The 16,291-nt window shown below is 45.1% G+C and overlaps 1 protein-coding gene across 2 annotated transcripts in view; it reads right to left on the minus strand.

The window, feature by feature from the left end:
- The window catches only part of PRIM2 (DNA primase subunit 2), a 218,895-nt gene extending 203,488 nt beyond the window's left edge, over positions 1-15,407 (minus strand). For both annotated transcript variants that reach the window (XR_014774011.1, XM_084754859.1), the window contains exons 1-5: positions 15,250-15,407; positions 14,475-14,637; positions 12,616-12,719; positions 8,351-8,430; positions 6,918-7,038 (exon numbers count right to left, since the gene is read on the minus strand). Coding sequence is in view for 1 of the 2 variants with exons in the window: in XM_084754859.1 (XP_084610985.1) it covers positions 6,918-7,038; positions 8,351-8,430; positions 12,616-12,719; positions 14,475-14,628 (459 nt within the window). In the remaining variant the exon portion in view is untranslated. The remainder of the gene's footprint in view (positions 1-6,917; positions 7,039-8,350; positions 8,431-12,615; positions 12,720-14,474; positions 14,638-15,249) is intronic.
- Between the last annotated feature and the right edge of the window lie 884 nt (positions 15,408-16,291).

The raw sequence follows: 16,291 nt of genomic DNA on the forward strand, positions 1-16,291 counted from the left end.
AGGCTTCGAGTTTTCCAAACCTACTTTATTTGGGGTTCTTTAATCTTACATCTCCCTTCCAACCCACCTACCCTAGCTAGGAGAGAAAAGAGGTTAATGGGAACAGGAGAGGTATTTAGACCTCTTTAGACTCAGTTCCTAGGGGTGAGTCCCCTGGCGCAGTTGGCAAGATTTCAGCAACCCAGCAATTTAACTAAAGTTGCTGCTGGACCCTGGAACAGCACCCGGAACCCAGAGCCCCAAAGCTTTCTCTGGAGAGGTTCTCTCTAGGAGAGTCTCGAAGTGGAGCAATGAACAGCCAAACAATACTAAGACCCAAAAAGTCCCCACCTCCTGCTTTGGGAGATAGATAGATAGATAGATAGATAGATAGATAGATAGATAGAGATAGAGATACATGTCACTTCAAATGTCACTTCTTTTCCATGCTACCTAAGGGCTACCTGTGAGGAAAAAAAAACCTGATCTAGACTTACTAACGTTTTATCATTTACACATCTCAAAATATCCACTAGTCTGTCAGGGGGAAGAGCTTGGCCACTCTCATCTTCCGACTGCTTGTGGAGTCGGATTAAATTATATCAGCCACAGAAGCACCCAGCTCACTGCTCAGCACTCAGTAGACACAGCAAACGTTAGCTGTGGGTCATTAGTATCACCAGGGCCCAGGGCGGGCCACAGGCTCAGGAGTAGATGGCCAAGGCAAAACTCCTTGTGGGGATTTTGGTGGTTGTTCTGTTTGAGGAGAGAGGGTTGTGTGTATGCTTTTTTGTATGCTTTTTTCCCCCCTTGTCTTACAAGAAAGAAATATTATGAAGTTGGGTGAGTAGGAATAAGGGGAAAGAATATGACCAAAACATACTATATGAATATCTTTCATTAAATTTAATGGGGTTTTTTTTAATGTTAAAGGGCCATCAGGATGGCTCAGTGGCTACAAGCACTGACTACTCTTGCACCCACATGATGGGAGAAGAACTGTCTGTAACTCAAGTTCCAAGGCCCCTTAGTCCTCTTCTGCCCTCTGCAGGCACGGAACACACGCAGTGCACAGACATACACACAAGTAAATAGTTAGTCACATAAAATAAGAATTAATTTTCAAAAAAATGTTAAAGACATGTATTTTCCTGCCCACTCTTCTCCTACATCTGCATATTCTGCCTCAGTTTACCATATATTTGTAACTCTCACAAGCACTTTGTCCCAGGTGTAAAGGGAACAGAGCTCTCCAGTCTGTGGTCCTACACTGCAATCACCAGGTAAGTTATTAAGACAGGTTTATACAGAGAGAAGAAAGAAGAGCAATACCTATCAGGCTAACAGCACTCCTTAAGCTCCAGTACTCAGGAGGCAGAGGCAGACAGATGCCTGAGTTCAAGACCAGCCTGGTCTATAGAATGAGTTCCCGGAGGGCCAGGGCTACAGAGAGAAACTCTGCCTAAAAAAAAAATTAAAATTTAAAAAAGAAATCACATATGTAAAGACTAAATCATTGTTGCAATATTAGCCAAAGAAAAGCATCCAAAGGCTCCTAAGAAATTCATAAATAACAAATTAAGCTTTGCCCACCATGGGTGGCAACCTAAGTTTGATCACAGCAACCCACCAACTCCACCAAAAGCTGCCCTCTGACCTGCACATGTGTGTGCTGGTATGTGCACCTACACACATGCTTATACATACGAAAACAAACAAACAAGTATTTTTTTTAATGATACCAACAAAAAGTGAGATGAAACATATTCTAAGAGAAAAATGGACAAAAAAAGTATTTGAAATATGGGATAAGAAACTCTAACAGCCAGGTGTAGGATAAGACACTCATTTTAAAATAAGCAAAACTAAACCATCAAACTTTTATGTGTAGTGCTTTGAGGCAGTCAAGCAATAAGATTACTAGCCTTACTAGCCTTCTCCGCAAAACTCTCACTTCCTGGAACTCAAGGGCAGCTGACCAGCACGAGCCCTTTCTAGCCGCACACAGAACACTCCCCTGCCCATCTTTACTGTCCTGATGTTCGGAGACTGCAAGAAAGAACCCTGCCTTCAGACCCACTGGCTCGTCAAATGAGTTACGCTAAGAAGTTTTAAAGCCTCCAAGTGTACTGTCAGGCTGCCATCGGGCACGGGGCTGTCTGCGGCTATGGCTGTCAAGCCCTGGCCGTCCTAACTGACCACCTGAAGACACTGCTGGGTCTGTTTAAGGATGCCCAGTCACCTTTGTTGTGACTCAAGGTTAAGTCAGTCAACTCAGCTACGAGAAATCCAATATAATCTTCAGAGATGACAATACATCATCCTCTCTATTCCTTCTTAGAAACTTGATTTAGCATCCAACCTCCCAAGGCAAAGGACAGTATGTTAGTTCCTCTCTTCTTGTACACTGTCATGCCATGAGTCATGAGGGTTCAGAATCTGCCACACGCTAGAAACTCAAGTTTAAACCAAATAAGCAGAAGGCCCAGCACACTGCCTGGGTCAGGAGCATACAGCACAAGACCAGAAAAGGAATCAGTGTGCTTTTTCCAAATTTTTACCCAATAAAGTAACATCAGCATGGCAACCTACACAAAAGTGAAGGAAACACCATCAGTATGGCAACCTACACACAAGTGAAGGAAACACCATCAGCATGGCAACCTACACACAAGTGAAGGAAACACCATCAGTATGGCAACCCACACACAAGTGAAGGAAACACCATCAGCATGGCAACCTACACACAAGTGAAGGAAACACCATCAGTATGGCAACCCACACACAAGTGAAGGAAACACCATCAGCATGGCAACCTACACACAAGTGAAGGAAACACCATCAGTATGGCAACCTACACACAAGTGAAGGAAACACCATCAGCATGGCAACCTACACACAAGTGAAGGAAACACCATCAGTATGGCAACCCACACACAAGTGAAGGAAACACCATCAGCATGGCAACCTACACACAAGTGAAGGAAACACCATCAGTATGGCAACCCACACACAAGTGAAGGAAACACCATCAGCATGGCAACCTACACACAAGTGAAGGAAACACCATCAGTATGGCAACCCACACACAAGTGAAGGAAACACCATCAGCATGGCAACCTACACACAAGTGAAGGAAACACCATCAGTATGGCAACCCACACACAAGTGAAGGAAACACCATCAGCATGGCAACCTACACACAAGTGAAGGAAACACCATCAGTATGGCAACCTACACACAAGTGAAGGAAACACCATCAGCATGGCAACCTACACACAAGTGAAGGAAACACCATCAGTATGGCAACCCACACACAAGTGAAGGAAACACCATCAGCATGGCAACCTACACACAAGTGAAGGAAACACCATCAGTATGGCAACCCACACACAAGTGAAGGAAACACCATCAGCATGGCAACCTACACACAAGTGAAGGAAACACCATCAGCATGGCAACCTACACAAAAGTGAAGGAAAGAGAAAAGGCTGTGCAAAAGAATCAACGAGACCTTTCTCTGAACGTGTTTCTCTATCAAAGCAAACACATAATTCATATTTTGGGGGGCCGTTGCTCTTGTTGTTGTTGTTGTTGTTGTTGTTGTTGTTGTTGTTTTCAAGAGAGGGTTTCTCTGTGTAGCCTTGGCTATCCTGAACTCACTTTGTAGACCAGGCTGGCCTCGAACTCACAGAGGTCCACCTGCCTCTGCCTCCCAAGTGCTGGGATTACAGGCATGCACTACCACACCCAGTACACGTAATTCACATTACCACATCACCTCCTGATGTAAAAGTACCTTGTCTTACAGATGAGGATGAAGATGGAAGTCACTGTAGCCCTAAGAAAAGTGAAAAGACAAAGAAATATATACAAAGCACACAAGCACTGCAAATGCAGGTAGACTAGTGTGCCAGGAAGGCAGCGTCCAGGATGAAGGTATGACAGCACTGCAGCTCCTCACTCTGCCACCCCATGTGCCTGGACCTAAAGCACAAGTCCCATGGCCTCCTCCTCAAAGACTATCTCAGATGACAGATGCTCATAACTGTTCTCAAACCCTAGCTCTGTCCCCCAGTCTGAAAGCCTTACTAATCCCTGCCTAGGGGCGATGGTCTTCAAATGCAAACTACACACTCGGATCAAACTGAAGGTAATACACACACTTCCAGGAGTGAAGTGGTAAAAATTAGGAAAGCCTAAAGTAAGATGGAAACGATGCACAGGGACCTGAGGAGTGAGCATGTCAGCAACACTTGAATGTAAGTGCCTCACTGCCCACCCCACCCAACCCCCACCCCCACACCCCCACACCCCCACACCCCCACACCCATTTGTATACATAAAATTAATTTTACATGATCACAGATCAGTTGCCTGAAGTCTCATGAGAAACACTGGACCTTGGGGCTAATACTGAGCCAGGTTGGATCCAGGACTTCAGACTGAATCTTGGACGGTGTCTGCAGTGAACAGGTTCCAGGGCCCAGACACCAGACTCAGCAGAAGCTCGGGTAGGGAAGTGGCACAGTTACATGCACATGCCCTCCTTACACTCTCCATCCCCATGGGCTATGTTTAACATATAAACATACATGCTATGCAGGTAACTACATTGTTTAAGAGACAATGGTCAAAAAAAGTCACCACGTTTTCAGCACAAGTCTAATTCTTGCTCAAAAGCTTCTAATACAAAGTTGGCAGAATTCACAGATCATGAATTGGAAAGAGAGCAGGAAGGGCTATATGGGAAGAGGAATAACGTAATTATATTATAATCTCGAAATAAAATTAAAACACCCTGACTTTTTTTAGTGTAAAAAACCAAGTTTTAAAAAGCACAGTTGTAAGATGTGCCTGGAGACAGTGGGTAATGCGGCCCTGTCACCAGCAACAAGTGCAGGAGCACAGTCCCAGAAAGGGGACGCCCAATACAGACAGGTACTAAAGAGTAAAATTCATAACAGCACAGCACCAATGTGTGCACCGCTTACCACTCTGCATAAACATTCCAAAGGTTTATCTGCACCCCCTGATTTTAAACCTGTAATGATCAAGGCCACTGAAGCGGCTGGGTAATCGTGTCAACCTCAATATAAATATTTATTTTCATTACCTACAAAACCAAACACAAATAACACTAAGCTGCACAAAGACTGTAAAACACCAGGGGCAAATACGGAACAGCAACAAAGGCCCAAGTGCTGTGAGGAATTAGATGAGAGTGTGCTGAGTGACTCAGAAGAGGAAGCTGCAGGCTGCATCCTTGGAGAAGGCACTTTAAAAAGCATGATGTCAGGGAGGGATGGGAGGATACATGGGATGGGCTAACAACTGAGATGTAATATGTATAAATTAATAAAAATGTATTAAAAAAAATAAAAAATAAAAAATATTCTCACAAAAAAAAAAAATAAAAATTAAAAAATAAAAAAATAAAAAAAAATAAAAAGCATGATGTCAAGATATATTAATTCTATTTAAATAGACACATGTGATTAGGATTTATTTTTACTTACTGTGTCTGTAGGACTTCCTACGTGTGTATACTGTGTATACAAAGACTACATATGTGCCTGGGGCTCCAGGAGGCCAGAAAAGGGCACTAGAGTTACAAGCAGCCGCAAGCTACTTATGTGCGTGCTGGGGACACTGAGGCCAGGTCCTCTGCAACAGCAAGTGCCCGTCACTGAGCTGCCTCTCCAGCACCTAAATAAACTACTTTCTAAAAGTATATGTGGTGATGTGTTCAGACATTCTCTAGCTTTAAAAAGGCATCAAGGACAACTTTTTTCAATCTTCTAATAGAAATCAATTATTTTAATAATAGTGTAGTTAAAAAATTATTTATTTCTAGTAAGAAAAGATAAACTAAGGCTGGAGAGATGGCTGAGCACTTAAGAGCACAAACTGCTCTTCCACAGATGTGGGTTTGATTCCCAGCACCCATGTCAGGAAGCTCACAACTGCCTGTAACTCCACTTGCGGGGATGCAATGCCTCTAGCCTCCATGGGCACCCACGCTCACATGTACATCCCATGCCCAGACACAGGCATAAATGTGGTGGCTGAAGTTAGATTCTTTTCTTAAGATAAATTAACTGTTGATAATGGCAACAATGGACTTCATTAAGGCCCAAAGCCACAATCAAAGTGGGAGCACTGGATTCGAGTCCAATGACCCTGTGTAAGGACTCACTAGGTACCACCACATAGGGGGACAGTACGCAGGAGCTGTAGAAAAGCCCCTGCCGAGTAGACACTTAAATGTCCGTTGCCTGTCCTCATGCAACCAACTACCCCTGTCCTCTTGGTGACACTGACCTGTAACAAGCCTCGACAAGGAGGCACCTACAGATAGGACGAGGACCTTTCACCTACACCAAAGTCACAAACAGTCTCACTCCCTCAACTACTGAAACCTTCCAGAAACCATTTTTCTTCGTCAGTAACACAGATCCACCTAGGACACTTTCTACCGCTACCCACCACACTTCTCTGTGCTAAGTTCCCCAGACAGTTCTGTTTTCTATAACTGCAGGATGTACTTCACTCAGATTCACCTGCAAAAACTGCTTCTTCACTCTGTCCAACCAATAAACCTTCTCTAGACGCCACATGCTTTTAAGTATCAGTTCCTACCAGCTATTGTTTGAGCCAGGTACCTAAGAAAAGGACATAAAGAGCCAGAACTCTACTTACTAGTATCGGCAATTAAAAGGAGATAATAAAGGGGAAACAATTTCAAATAAGCATAAAAATATATTTATAAGCCCAGCATGGTGATATGCCTGAAATCCCAGTACTCACTAGAGAGACACAAAGATTGCCCTAAGTCTGAGCCTGGACTATATAGTAGCACCCAGTCACCCCAAAACAACAATAACACGAAGGAAGGAGAAAATACAAAAAACACATATACTCATATATACACTTACAGCCTCGAAATGCAAATGAGTATCCTTTAAGAAGCTCTGAACTTTATCCTTGGGTAAAATACTGAATCGAAATCGAAGCAGATCCATTTCTTGTTGAATAAACCATCGTCTAAGATCTTCACTGAAATGGAAATAGAAACATGAATATAAGTTAAAAACTCAACGATTGCTAGATTGGAGGGCTTTTCTGAAACAATATTCAAGGAAAGTCTGATGCCAAGAGAGCTGTCAAGAGCAGACAAATCCTCTCTGCAGTAAAGAGGAAGGGTCCACAGCATCACCACGCATGTGCACCCTGCCTAACCCAGCGCAGATTATGAGGACTCTAAACTACCATCTTCCACACAGGCACTGAAGGTGAGGCCTGTGGTGTCACAAAAGAGTTAAATACACAGTATTTTGAGGGAACCTGAATAATCATTGAATAGCATTTGGAGTAACTTTCTCTTTTTTTTTTCTTTTTTCATACCTCCACACCCCCACACTCTCACTCACTGGAGTAACTTTCAAAGAGTCAATTACATTGGGAAATGAGGCACTCCTCCTTTTTCTGAGGTGGTTTTGTCCACATAAAGTGAACACTAAAATCCTAAAAGTCATTTTATCTCTGAACAGATTAACAGGAGTAAACTATGTCAACTAAAAGTGCAAGCTTTATAGTAACTTTAATATGTTAAGTCAAAACAAGAACATACTAATCCATAGCACAGGCATTTGCATTATATTATAAAATTACTGCATGTAAAATATAGTTTCATTTTTTGAGATGACTTTTACAGACTGCCAATAATTCAGTGACTGTGTAGGTTATATAAACTACATATTTTTTTATAAAGCCAAAACTCTAGGTCTCAAGCTATTAACCAAAATGCTATCATTATGCTCTTGAGATAAGAAGCAACTCAGATACTCAACTCATATCCTAAATAAAAATAAACAACCAAAGCTCCTATTTGCCCAAAAGTGGGAAAGTTACTGCAAAGAAAGCAATTAGCCCCTTCTACCTCTAGGGGGCAGCATTGAGTTATACTTAACAGACTAACAGCTGAAAACAGCTTTTACATCTCAAACTAGAAAACTTTTACCAAATTCAACTATGTGTTTGAATATATATTTACTGGTAATATTACCACTTTTTTCTTGTAAAATATCAAAAGTTGTCTTCCAAATGAAATACCTTATAAATTTGAACCCCAAAATGTGCAGCCTCTCCCACTAGATACCCAGCAACTTTGCAATAAATTGTTTTTAGTATTTTCCAGTAAAACAACTTATGTCAAAGACTATGCAACCATGCTCAGCCTACGGCACGCTGGTTCCCTCGATGTATTCTGAGTATTTCTACAGTCGTCTCGAAAGCACGACAACCTCCCATGCACCGACTATAGCCTGCGAGATCAGATCTGAATCTGAGGATGTAGGTGTGTACTCACGACTGGCAGTACGCAAGGCGCAAAATAAAGTGGGAAATGTGGTCCCGTCTCCGCGGCTCATATTCATCCTCTAAGTTCTCCTGGAAGACAAAGCCACAGGGATAAATCAGCAAGTAAGAGTGGCAAGAGGCGCAGAAATGTTGATGCGACAAAGCTGACGGTAAATAGGAGTTTCAAAAAACACATCTCTTAATGTCCTTCCAGGATAGCTGTCGTTTTATCCCAACTACAACCAGGTGAAAGTAAGAACCACACTACCTCACTGGAAGCGCCTGTCTCAGGGTGTCTATCGCTACGAAGAAACACCGTGACCACAAAGCACGCTGGGGAGAAGAGGGTTTATTCGGCTTACACTTCCAGATCACTGTCCATCACTGGAAGAAGTCAGGACAGGAACTCAAGCAGAGCTAGACCTGGAGGCAGGAGCTGAGGCAGAGGCCATGGAGGGCTGCTGCTCACTGATTTGCTGGCGCTCGCTCTCTCTGGCTTGCTCAGCCTGTTTTCTTATAACCCAGGACCACCAGCCTAGGGATGGCCCCGCCCATAATGGGCTGGGTTCTCCCACACTGATCACTAATTGAGAAAATGCCTTACAGCTGGATCTGGGGGGGGGGGGGGGGCGCATTTCTTCAGCTGAGGCTCCTTCCTCTCTGATGACCAGAGTTTGGGTCAAGCTGACACACAACAAGCCAGTGCAGCTCCTGAGCAGGACCCACCTACTCCCTTCCTATCAGCTGCACCTCCTAACTTTCTTACACTCAGGGTATTCACCCTCGCAATCATTTCCCAAAGTCAACCCTTAACTTCTTTCATTTTTACTGTTCTAGGTATGGGGGGGAAATTGTATTTTAACTCTAATTTTAAATATATAACCACATTCTACAGTCCTATCTCCAAATGCTGAGAATGTTTAGAGAAAAAAATACACAACTACAGGAATGTGAACTATAAAATTCAGCCTCTAACCTGAAGTACACAATTATCAATGCCAGTGAATTTCTATCCAAGCCAAAAATATCAAGACTGAACATGTGCATTGCACTTACTAGGCACAGGCAATGAGTTCTGAACGTACAAAAGCAGTTTTAAAACTATTGAATAAGCTGGGCAGTGGTGGTGCACGTATTTAATCCAAGCACTTGAGAGGGAGAGGCAGGCGGATCGCTGTGAGTTCGAGGCCAGCCTGACCTACAAAGTGAGTCCAGGACAGCCAAGGCTACACAGAGAAACCCTGTCTCAAAAAACAAAAACACCACCAAAAAAAACCCAAAAACAAAACAAAAAAAAAACCTGTATAATGAAAGTAGTCCTGTGTCCTTATCTGAAAGATGAGGAAATTGAGGCACTAAGAGGTCAAAGAACCATTCAGATAAGCTGTTGAAAAGGAGAAAGGTTCATTTCCGCTCACAGACTACAGTCATTTACTCTGCTACTTTGGGGTCTGTGGCAAAGCAGAGCATCTTGGGAGAGAGCACATGTTGAAGCAGAGCTGCATAGAAGTGTCAGGGAAGCAGCCAAGAGCGGAGGAGACCAGGGTCTCACTACACCCTTCGGAGGCACTCCAGATCAAACAGCATAAAGCCTATACATAGCAAAGCTGGGATGGACACATAATCATCTCCCTCCTCACTTCGTAGAAAAGCAACTTCAGGCTTCAAGTGCTCCAAGGCCCCTGTTGTAGCGCCTTCCCCAACAGCATTAGGATTCTGTAGTCACATGACATACTGCCTTCCCTCCCATCTCCATGGACACAGCATCTGGTGCCTTCCCTCCCATCTCCATGGACACAGCATCTGGTGCCTTCCCTCCCATCTCCATGGACACAGCATCTGGTGCCTTCCCTCCCATCTCCATGGACACAGCATCTGGTGCCTTCCTTGTGAAATAACTAAAGCCTCTCATTCATTTCCTGCTGCCTCTCTGACGGCCCTTGGTGTAAAAATGACTGTGGAAGACATCCTAGAGTCAATCTCTGGCCACTGGTCAATCCACATGCAGCAACATGGGTGAGAATGCCTGCAGACATCCACACATCACTCACACAAATAAAAAATAAAATTAACATACATGTGTATCATCTATATCTGTGTTTTATATACATCTTCCCTTTTCCCTAAAACATCTACATTCTTCCCTGCCTCTCCACAGAAATTTTAGCTAAACATCTTATAAGAGTATCTCTACCCACCTCACCACCTCTCTCCTCCAACCACTATTGCTATTCTGGTTTCTGCCCCATGCACAGGGCCCATTCAGATGCTAAGGCCACCACCGCACACTGTACAACTCGTCTTATGTGATCTGCCTTAGGATTCTGAAACTGTTGGGGTTAAAAATACTATCACGGGCCTGGAGAGATGGTTCAGAGGATAAAAGCACTGGTTATTCTTCCAAAGGCCCTGAGTTCAATTCCCAGCAACCACATGGTAGCTCACAACCATCTATAATGAGATCTGGTGCCCTCTTTTGGTCTGCAGGCAGAATACTGTATACACAATAAATAAATCTTTAATTTAAAAAAAAAAAAACTATCACAAAATAAAATGCCCCAGGTAAAAATTTGGCTCTATCATTTACCATCTTATGAGCATGAAGTATAAGAAAACAGTGTCCTCGTTTACAGAATAAGATGGTAACAGTACCTAGTTCTTAAGATAAAATGCACCAAGTACATAAGTAATGTATTTACAGCCAGATTTGGCACAAAATAAGCATAATACAAATGGCTGGTGTTGTTTTCTTGGCATGATTAACATGGCCACTATTATCCTTTGGCTTCTGTGGCACTGCTATCCCAGTTCATCTCCTATTCTCACAAAGAGAGAGATTCTCTAGTTCTTTAATTCTTTATCTCCTTCCCAGACTACTCCATTCCACTCCCTTGGCTCCCGGTGAGCACCTCCTCAACCTGCCCCATCACCTTCTCCATCTCTCTGGTGCGTTGTCACTTAGTCTGGTTCATTCTAACCCTCTCGGAAGCCTGCACTCCCACTAAACACGCCTTCCAAATCCAGACTTGCCTGTGCAGAGGTCCACACGACACCGTCAGAAGCGTGTCCAAGTTCTATAACAAAATCCAACATCCTGGTTCCAGGACTGGCTCCTCTTACTGTAGGCCACACCCTAAAGCATCACCACCATCCAAACTGGTGCCATTTGAATTTGAAATGTCACGCACAGACTCACGTGTCTGAACACTTGGTCCCCAGCTGGTGGTGCTAGTCTGGCAGTTGTAGAACCTTTAGACCTCAGGAGGCCACTAAGGGCACTAGGTGTAACCTCCGAGGGTTACAACCCCTTCTGGTTGTGCCCTGTGTTCTCTGCTGGCTAGCTGCCACAATGAGGTGAGGAACCCCAACTGCTCACTCCCACCATCATGAAATCTGCCATGCCTTGACTGCTGTGAGGAAGTAAAACTTCTCCTCCCCTGAATTATTCTATTGGCTATTTAATTAACTAACTAGCTAGTTAACTAGTACACTGTCCTAAGTAGAGACCTGGGCATGTAACTATCCTGTCTGGCTTCCTCTTGTGATAATCCACTAAATTTTTTCAGTCTATGTTAATATCACAAAGCTTCAGACTGATCACTCCAGGCTCCTGTTCTCTCCTGTCCAAGCCGACCCTACCAAACTGCTGCTGGCAACTATCTGCCCAAAATAAAAATGTTGGCACATCTGCCCAGATGCAACCCCAAGCTGGATGTGGTACGGCACGCCTGCTACTTCAGCCCTGCAGAGGCTGACGATCAGCAGTGCAGGGCCAACCAGGACGACATCGCAAGTCCAAGGGAAGCTTAGACTGTGGAACAAGCCGCTCCAAAAACAAAACAAGACAGAAAAGCAATTCCAAAACTCCAGAACCTCCTCCTCCTCTGGAAAGCCTTCTAATTTGACCCTGTCTGAGCCAGGCAGCCACACAATGCTCCTGGAATAAGCAGCAACAAACAGCACGCATCGCCCTGTGCCTCACAGAAAGCACAGGTGATCTCTGTAATCAGCCAGTGGGTAGAAAGCAAGGGGACTAGGAAACACCTGCACAATGCCGAGGACGGTTGCGCAGTAAGAGGGACAGCAGTCCTGAGGAAAGTGCGGTGCCATAACTATCTAAGTACATCTCAGTCACCTCAGCAGACTGTATCCTCTCAAGCACTCTGAACTACATTCAGCTATATAAAAGCTCTGCCTAGTAAGAGACCTTTCCCGTAACTTACCAGTCACAGAAGCACATACAGACTGACATACAGCCATCCTTCTGTTACTTACTCTGTAGGAAAACTTGAGCTTTCGAATCTCAGCCTCCAACTTACTCTGGTATTGTTCTGTACCTTTCACATAGCTCACACCGAGATTCTCAACTGTTTTTAGCACTAGAGGGGAAAGAATAAAAGAAAAAAAAAGTATGAATTCAAGATAATTTTTTTAAAAAACTAAATCAAAGACAACACACTCTCTAATTATTTGTTCTTAGAACACGACAGTTTTAACAACTTTGTTTTCTGTGCGTACATTACACAAATTGTGCTTGTAAGAGGATAGACCCCATCAATGTACAGGAAATAGAAAATAATCTAACACTAGAGATTCTCAACGAGGGAAGATGGAAAAGTGGTCGGTGATCTTTCCTGCTGTACCACGGAACCAATGTGTGCATCACACGGACCCTGTATGTCAGTGTGAAGAAAAGCTTTGCAATCAGGAGATACCTCAGCTGAGCACAGTAATAAGACGAAAAGGATGAAAAGGGGGGCCTTCATTTCCTGATAACTCGAGACTACACAGCAGCAAACAGCATCAGGTCATCCAAAGGGGTGACCTGAATAGATGCCATAACTATTCTTTTTTGGGGGGTAGGAGGTTTCGAGACAGGATCTCTCTGTGTAGCCTTGGCTGTCCCAGGCTTGCTTTGTAGACCAGGCTGACCTCAAACTTCTAGCGATCTGCCTGCCCCTGCCTCTGCCTCTGCCTCCCAAGTGCTGGGATTAAAGGCATGCGCCACCACGCCCAGCTGATGCCACAACTATTCAATCGTTCCTAAAACCATGTACAAGCAGGCCTCACATAAATTCCTGCAGGCATGCTTTAACACCAGAAAGGAGACTCTTTCGCGTTGCTGCCTAAGCAACAAACCCAGGTTTCCTGGGTTCCATTCTACTAAGGTATGTACATCAGCACTTCCTGCTCTTCTTCCCGTCGAACCTGCCGCTGTCACTACCCTTACCTTCTCAGCGTAAGTGGCAAAGCCAAGCAGCATCTTCCAGTCACCACTCTAATCCTAGGAAACATCTGATGCTGCTAAGCTCTCTACACCCTTTCCCCTTCACTACACTGCACAGTAATAAGCACTTTCTCCTGTGTCAACGGCTCTTACTCTGCTGCTCCCAGAAAACCTAACAGTTTCCCATCTCCTGAATCTCCCAGCAAGAATGGAACAGGAACTCGAGAATCTGCTAGTATCTGTCTTAGTTCGTGGCTAGTTCATGCATTTCTTGGTTCACACCCAAAGGATAAGAGGCCTCCAGGTCACTGGCCACACCCTTTTCACACTCCAATCCTGCAGGGCACAGTGTGCCTTCAGACATCTACACCTGGCCACTCACCCTGAACCAGCCACTGGAAACCGTAGCGCTCTCTCACAGCTCCAGGTCTTTGGAGAGACTGTTATCTCAGTTTGGGAAAGCCCTACACTTCTTCTGTTGGGAAATCCCTACTGTCTACTCACTTCTTCAGAAACCAGACCAAATTTCAACTTCTCAAAGAACCCTTCCTTAATTAGACTAAGCTAGTTACGCTCACGTCCATGCTTCAGGAACATTATTAGTATTTCCTTCGACCGAAGCAGAGCGTAATCTGATGTGCGACTTCTACCCTACATGTCTGCCTCCACATAGACACAATTTCAACAAACCACTGGACTGCATCACCCATCACTCATCTCTGCCTGCTGGAACAGTAGTACTCAGTATGCACGCTACAATGAACAGATGAGTAACAACCCTTCCATCACAAGCCACCAATATGCGTCGAGTGGACTGCTGAGTAAAGACGAGCTGCCTTCATCCGCCGCCACAAACTATAACTGCGCTTCCCAAGAATACAAACGTTTGGCTTTAAGTGCCACTTACGCTTAAGTCTCTCAATAGCCAAGTTTTCAAACTCTATCAACGATATGCTTTCTGACGGTGGTTGCAGGTAAAACTGAAGGCTGTGGGGGTAGGAAGCATTTCTCTGGTCACCCGCCAATCGCAGCTTCTTCCGAATCCTTCCTGAGAACTGCATGTTGACCACCTTTTAAAAGTAGTGGGTAAAAAGAAAAGTTTAAGCGATGGGGGAAATGTTAAGGTGATGGAAAGGAGCTGAAGACAATAAAGTAGACAAGTTCGTGTACGTACACACACACACACACACACACACACACACACACACACACACACACACATAATGACAGCATGCACAGATCGTTAGACATGATTATTCCTAGGCGATGACCTGTTTGCTGCATACATCTGTGATAACAGAGTCGAGTGAGAGGAGGAGTTAATCTGGGAAAGATGCAGATGGTGGCCCTTCTGGCAAGAGGGAAGCCAAACCAAATGATGTTGCTTCCTCACTAAGTCTGAGAAGCCACCCTCAGACGTCTGGGAATCCAAGCCCTGACGAAGTTTTATGGGGGCCGGGGTGGGGTTAGGGGTGACTGAGGGAAAGAAAAGTACATTGTACCTGGATGAGAGACTTACTCTTCATCTTATAACTCTGAGGAACAGACTTATAAAGCTATCCTTTGAACCCAACCTTCCAGAACACTCAAAAGTGCCTCAAGTTCCCGCCCGGGCCCCAGCGCATTCCCGGCCGGCGTCCTCCCCTCAACGCCTCGCCCCCGCCACCTCCTGCAAATATCACCTGTCACTCAGTGCCACCAGGTCAACTTTCAAGCTTTCAACTCTACGATTTCTCTCCGCCCCAAACAAATCAACAGGATTTTCTTTAACCAGCCAGAAACCAAACTGGAAGGAACAACCGCGCTGACAGCTACTCTTTCCCAGTGGCGGGAGAGTTCATTTGGGAACGGAAGCGGAAATGTGACGCAGAGGTCCCACCCCCTGACGTCCCGCCCACCGGTGAGCTGCGCGGGAGCCGCAGCCGGGGAGGTGTGTTCCGTTCGGTTTGCTGAACCTCTTTCATGCTGGTTCTGGCTTTTGTTTTGTTTTCTTTGCAGAACTTGGTTCATTTTGGGACAGGGTCTTGCACTGTAGCCCAAACTAACTTGGAATCCCATGGCGATCCTCCCGCCTCCGCCTCCCAAGTGCTGGGGTTACAGGCTGAGCCACAACGCCCGGAATAAAACATCTTGAATACAAGTGTTTGTGGATTTTGTTCATTTGTTTTGCAGAACTTAAGCTGCCCTTCAAGCGCGAGGAGCCGGCGTTGGGACTCAGGGCTGCAATGCTAACAGCAAACATGTCCACGCGGCAGCCAGAGTCCCTGCAACTGAGACTGCTAAACCCGGGGGGTGGCTTTAACGGAGGGCTTGCCTGTCTGCTTTGCTTCGGGGAGGTGGGGTGGAGCCGGCCCGTGTCCGCTCTGCTCCTGGCACTCGAGGACTGTCTTTCATTCTGTTAGCAACGCTCCCTTCATTTTCCTGATGAGAAAACAGCTGCAAGAATAATATTTGTGCATCCACCCGCGATGTACTCCGTTTCTCCTGCGGCTCCTCGTAGGGTGACATCCGAGCACAGACCTGAGGGAGTGGAGGAACCTGCAGGATTGACTGGAAATGCTCGCGAAACCACTGGGAAGCGGGCTGGATGCGCGTCCTTCCTGTGGCGCTTACGAGCGCCTCCGCCCTCTGTAGCCGCTAGGCGGCGTATCTCCCTTACAAAAGCCCCCAGACTGGAGCCCTGGGAGTGGCTGAGTTTAGAAATGTATAATGTGTTCTTAACAC

The sequence above is a fragment of the Acomys minous genome (assembly GCF_964271855.1).
Source record: "Acomys minous genome assembly, chromosome: 13".
Classification (NCBI taxonomy): Eukaryota; Metazoa; Chordata; class Mammalia; order Rodentia; family Muridae; genus Acomys; species Acomys minous.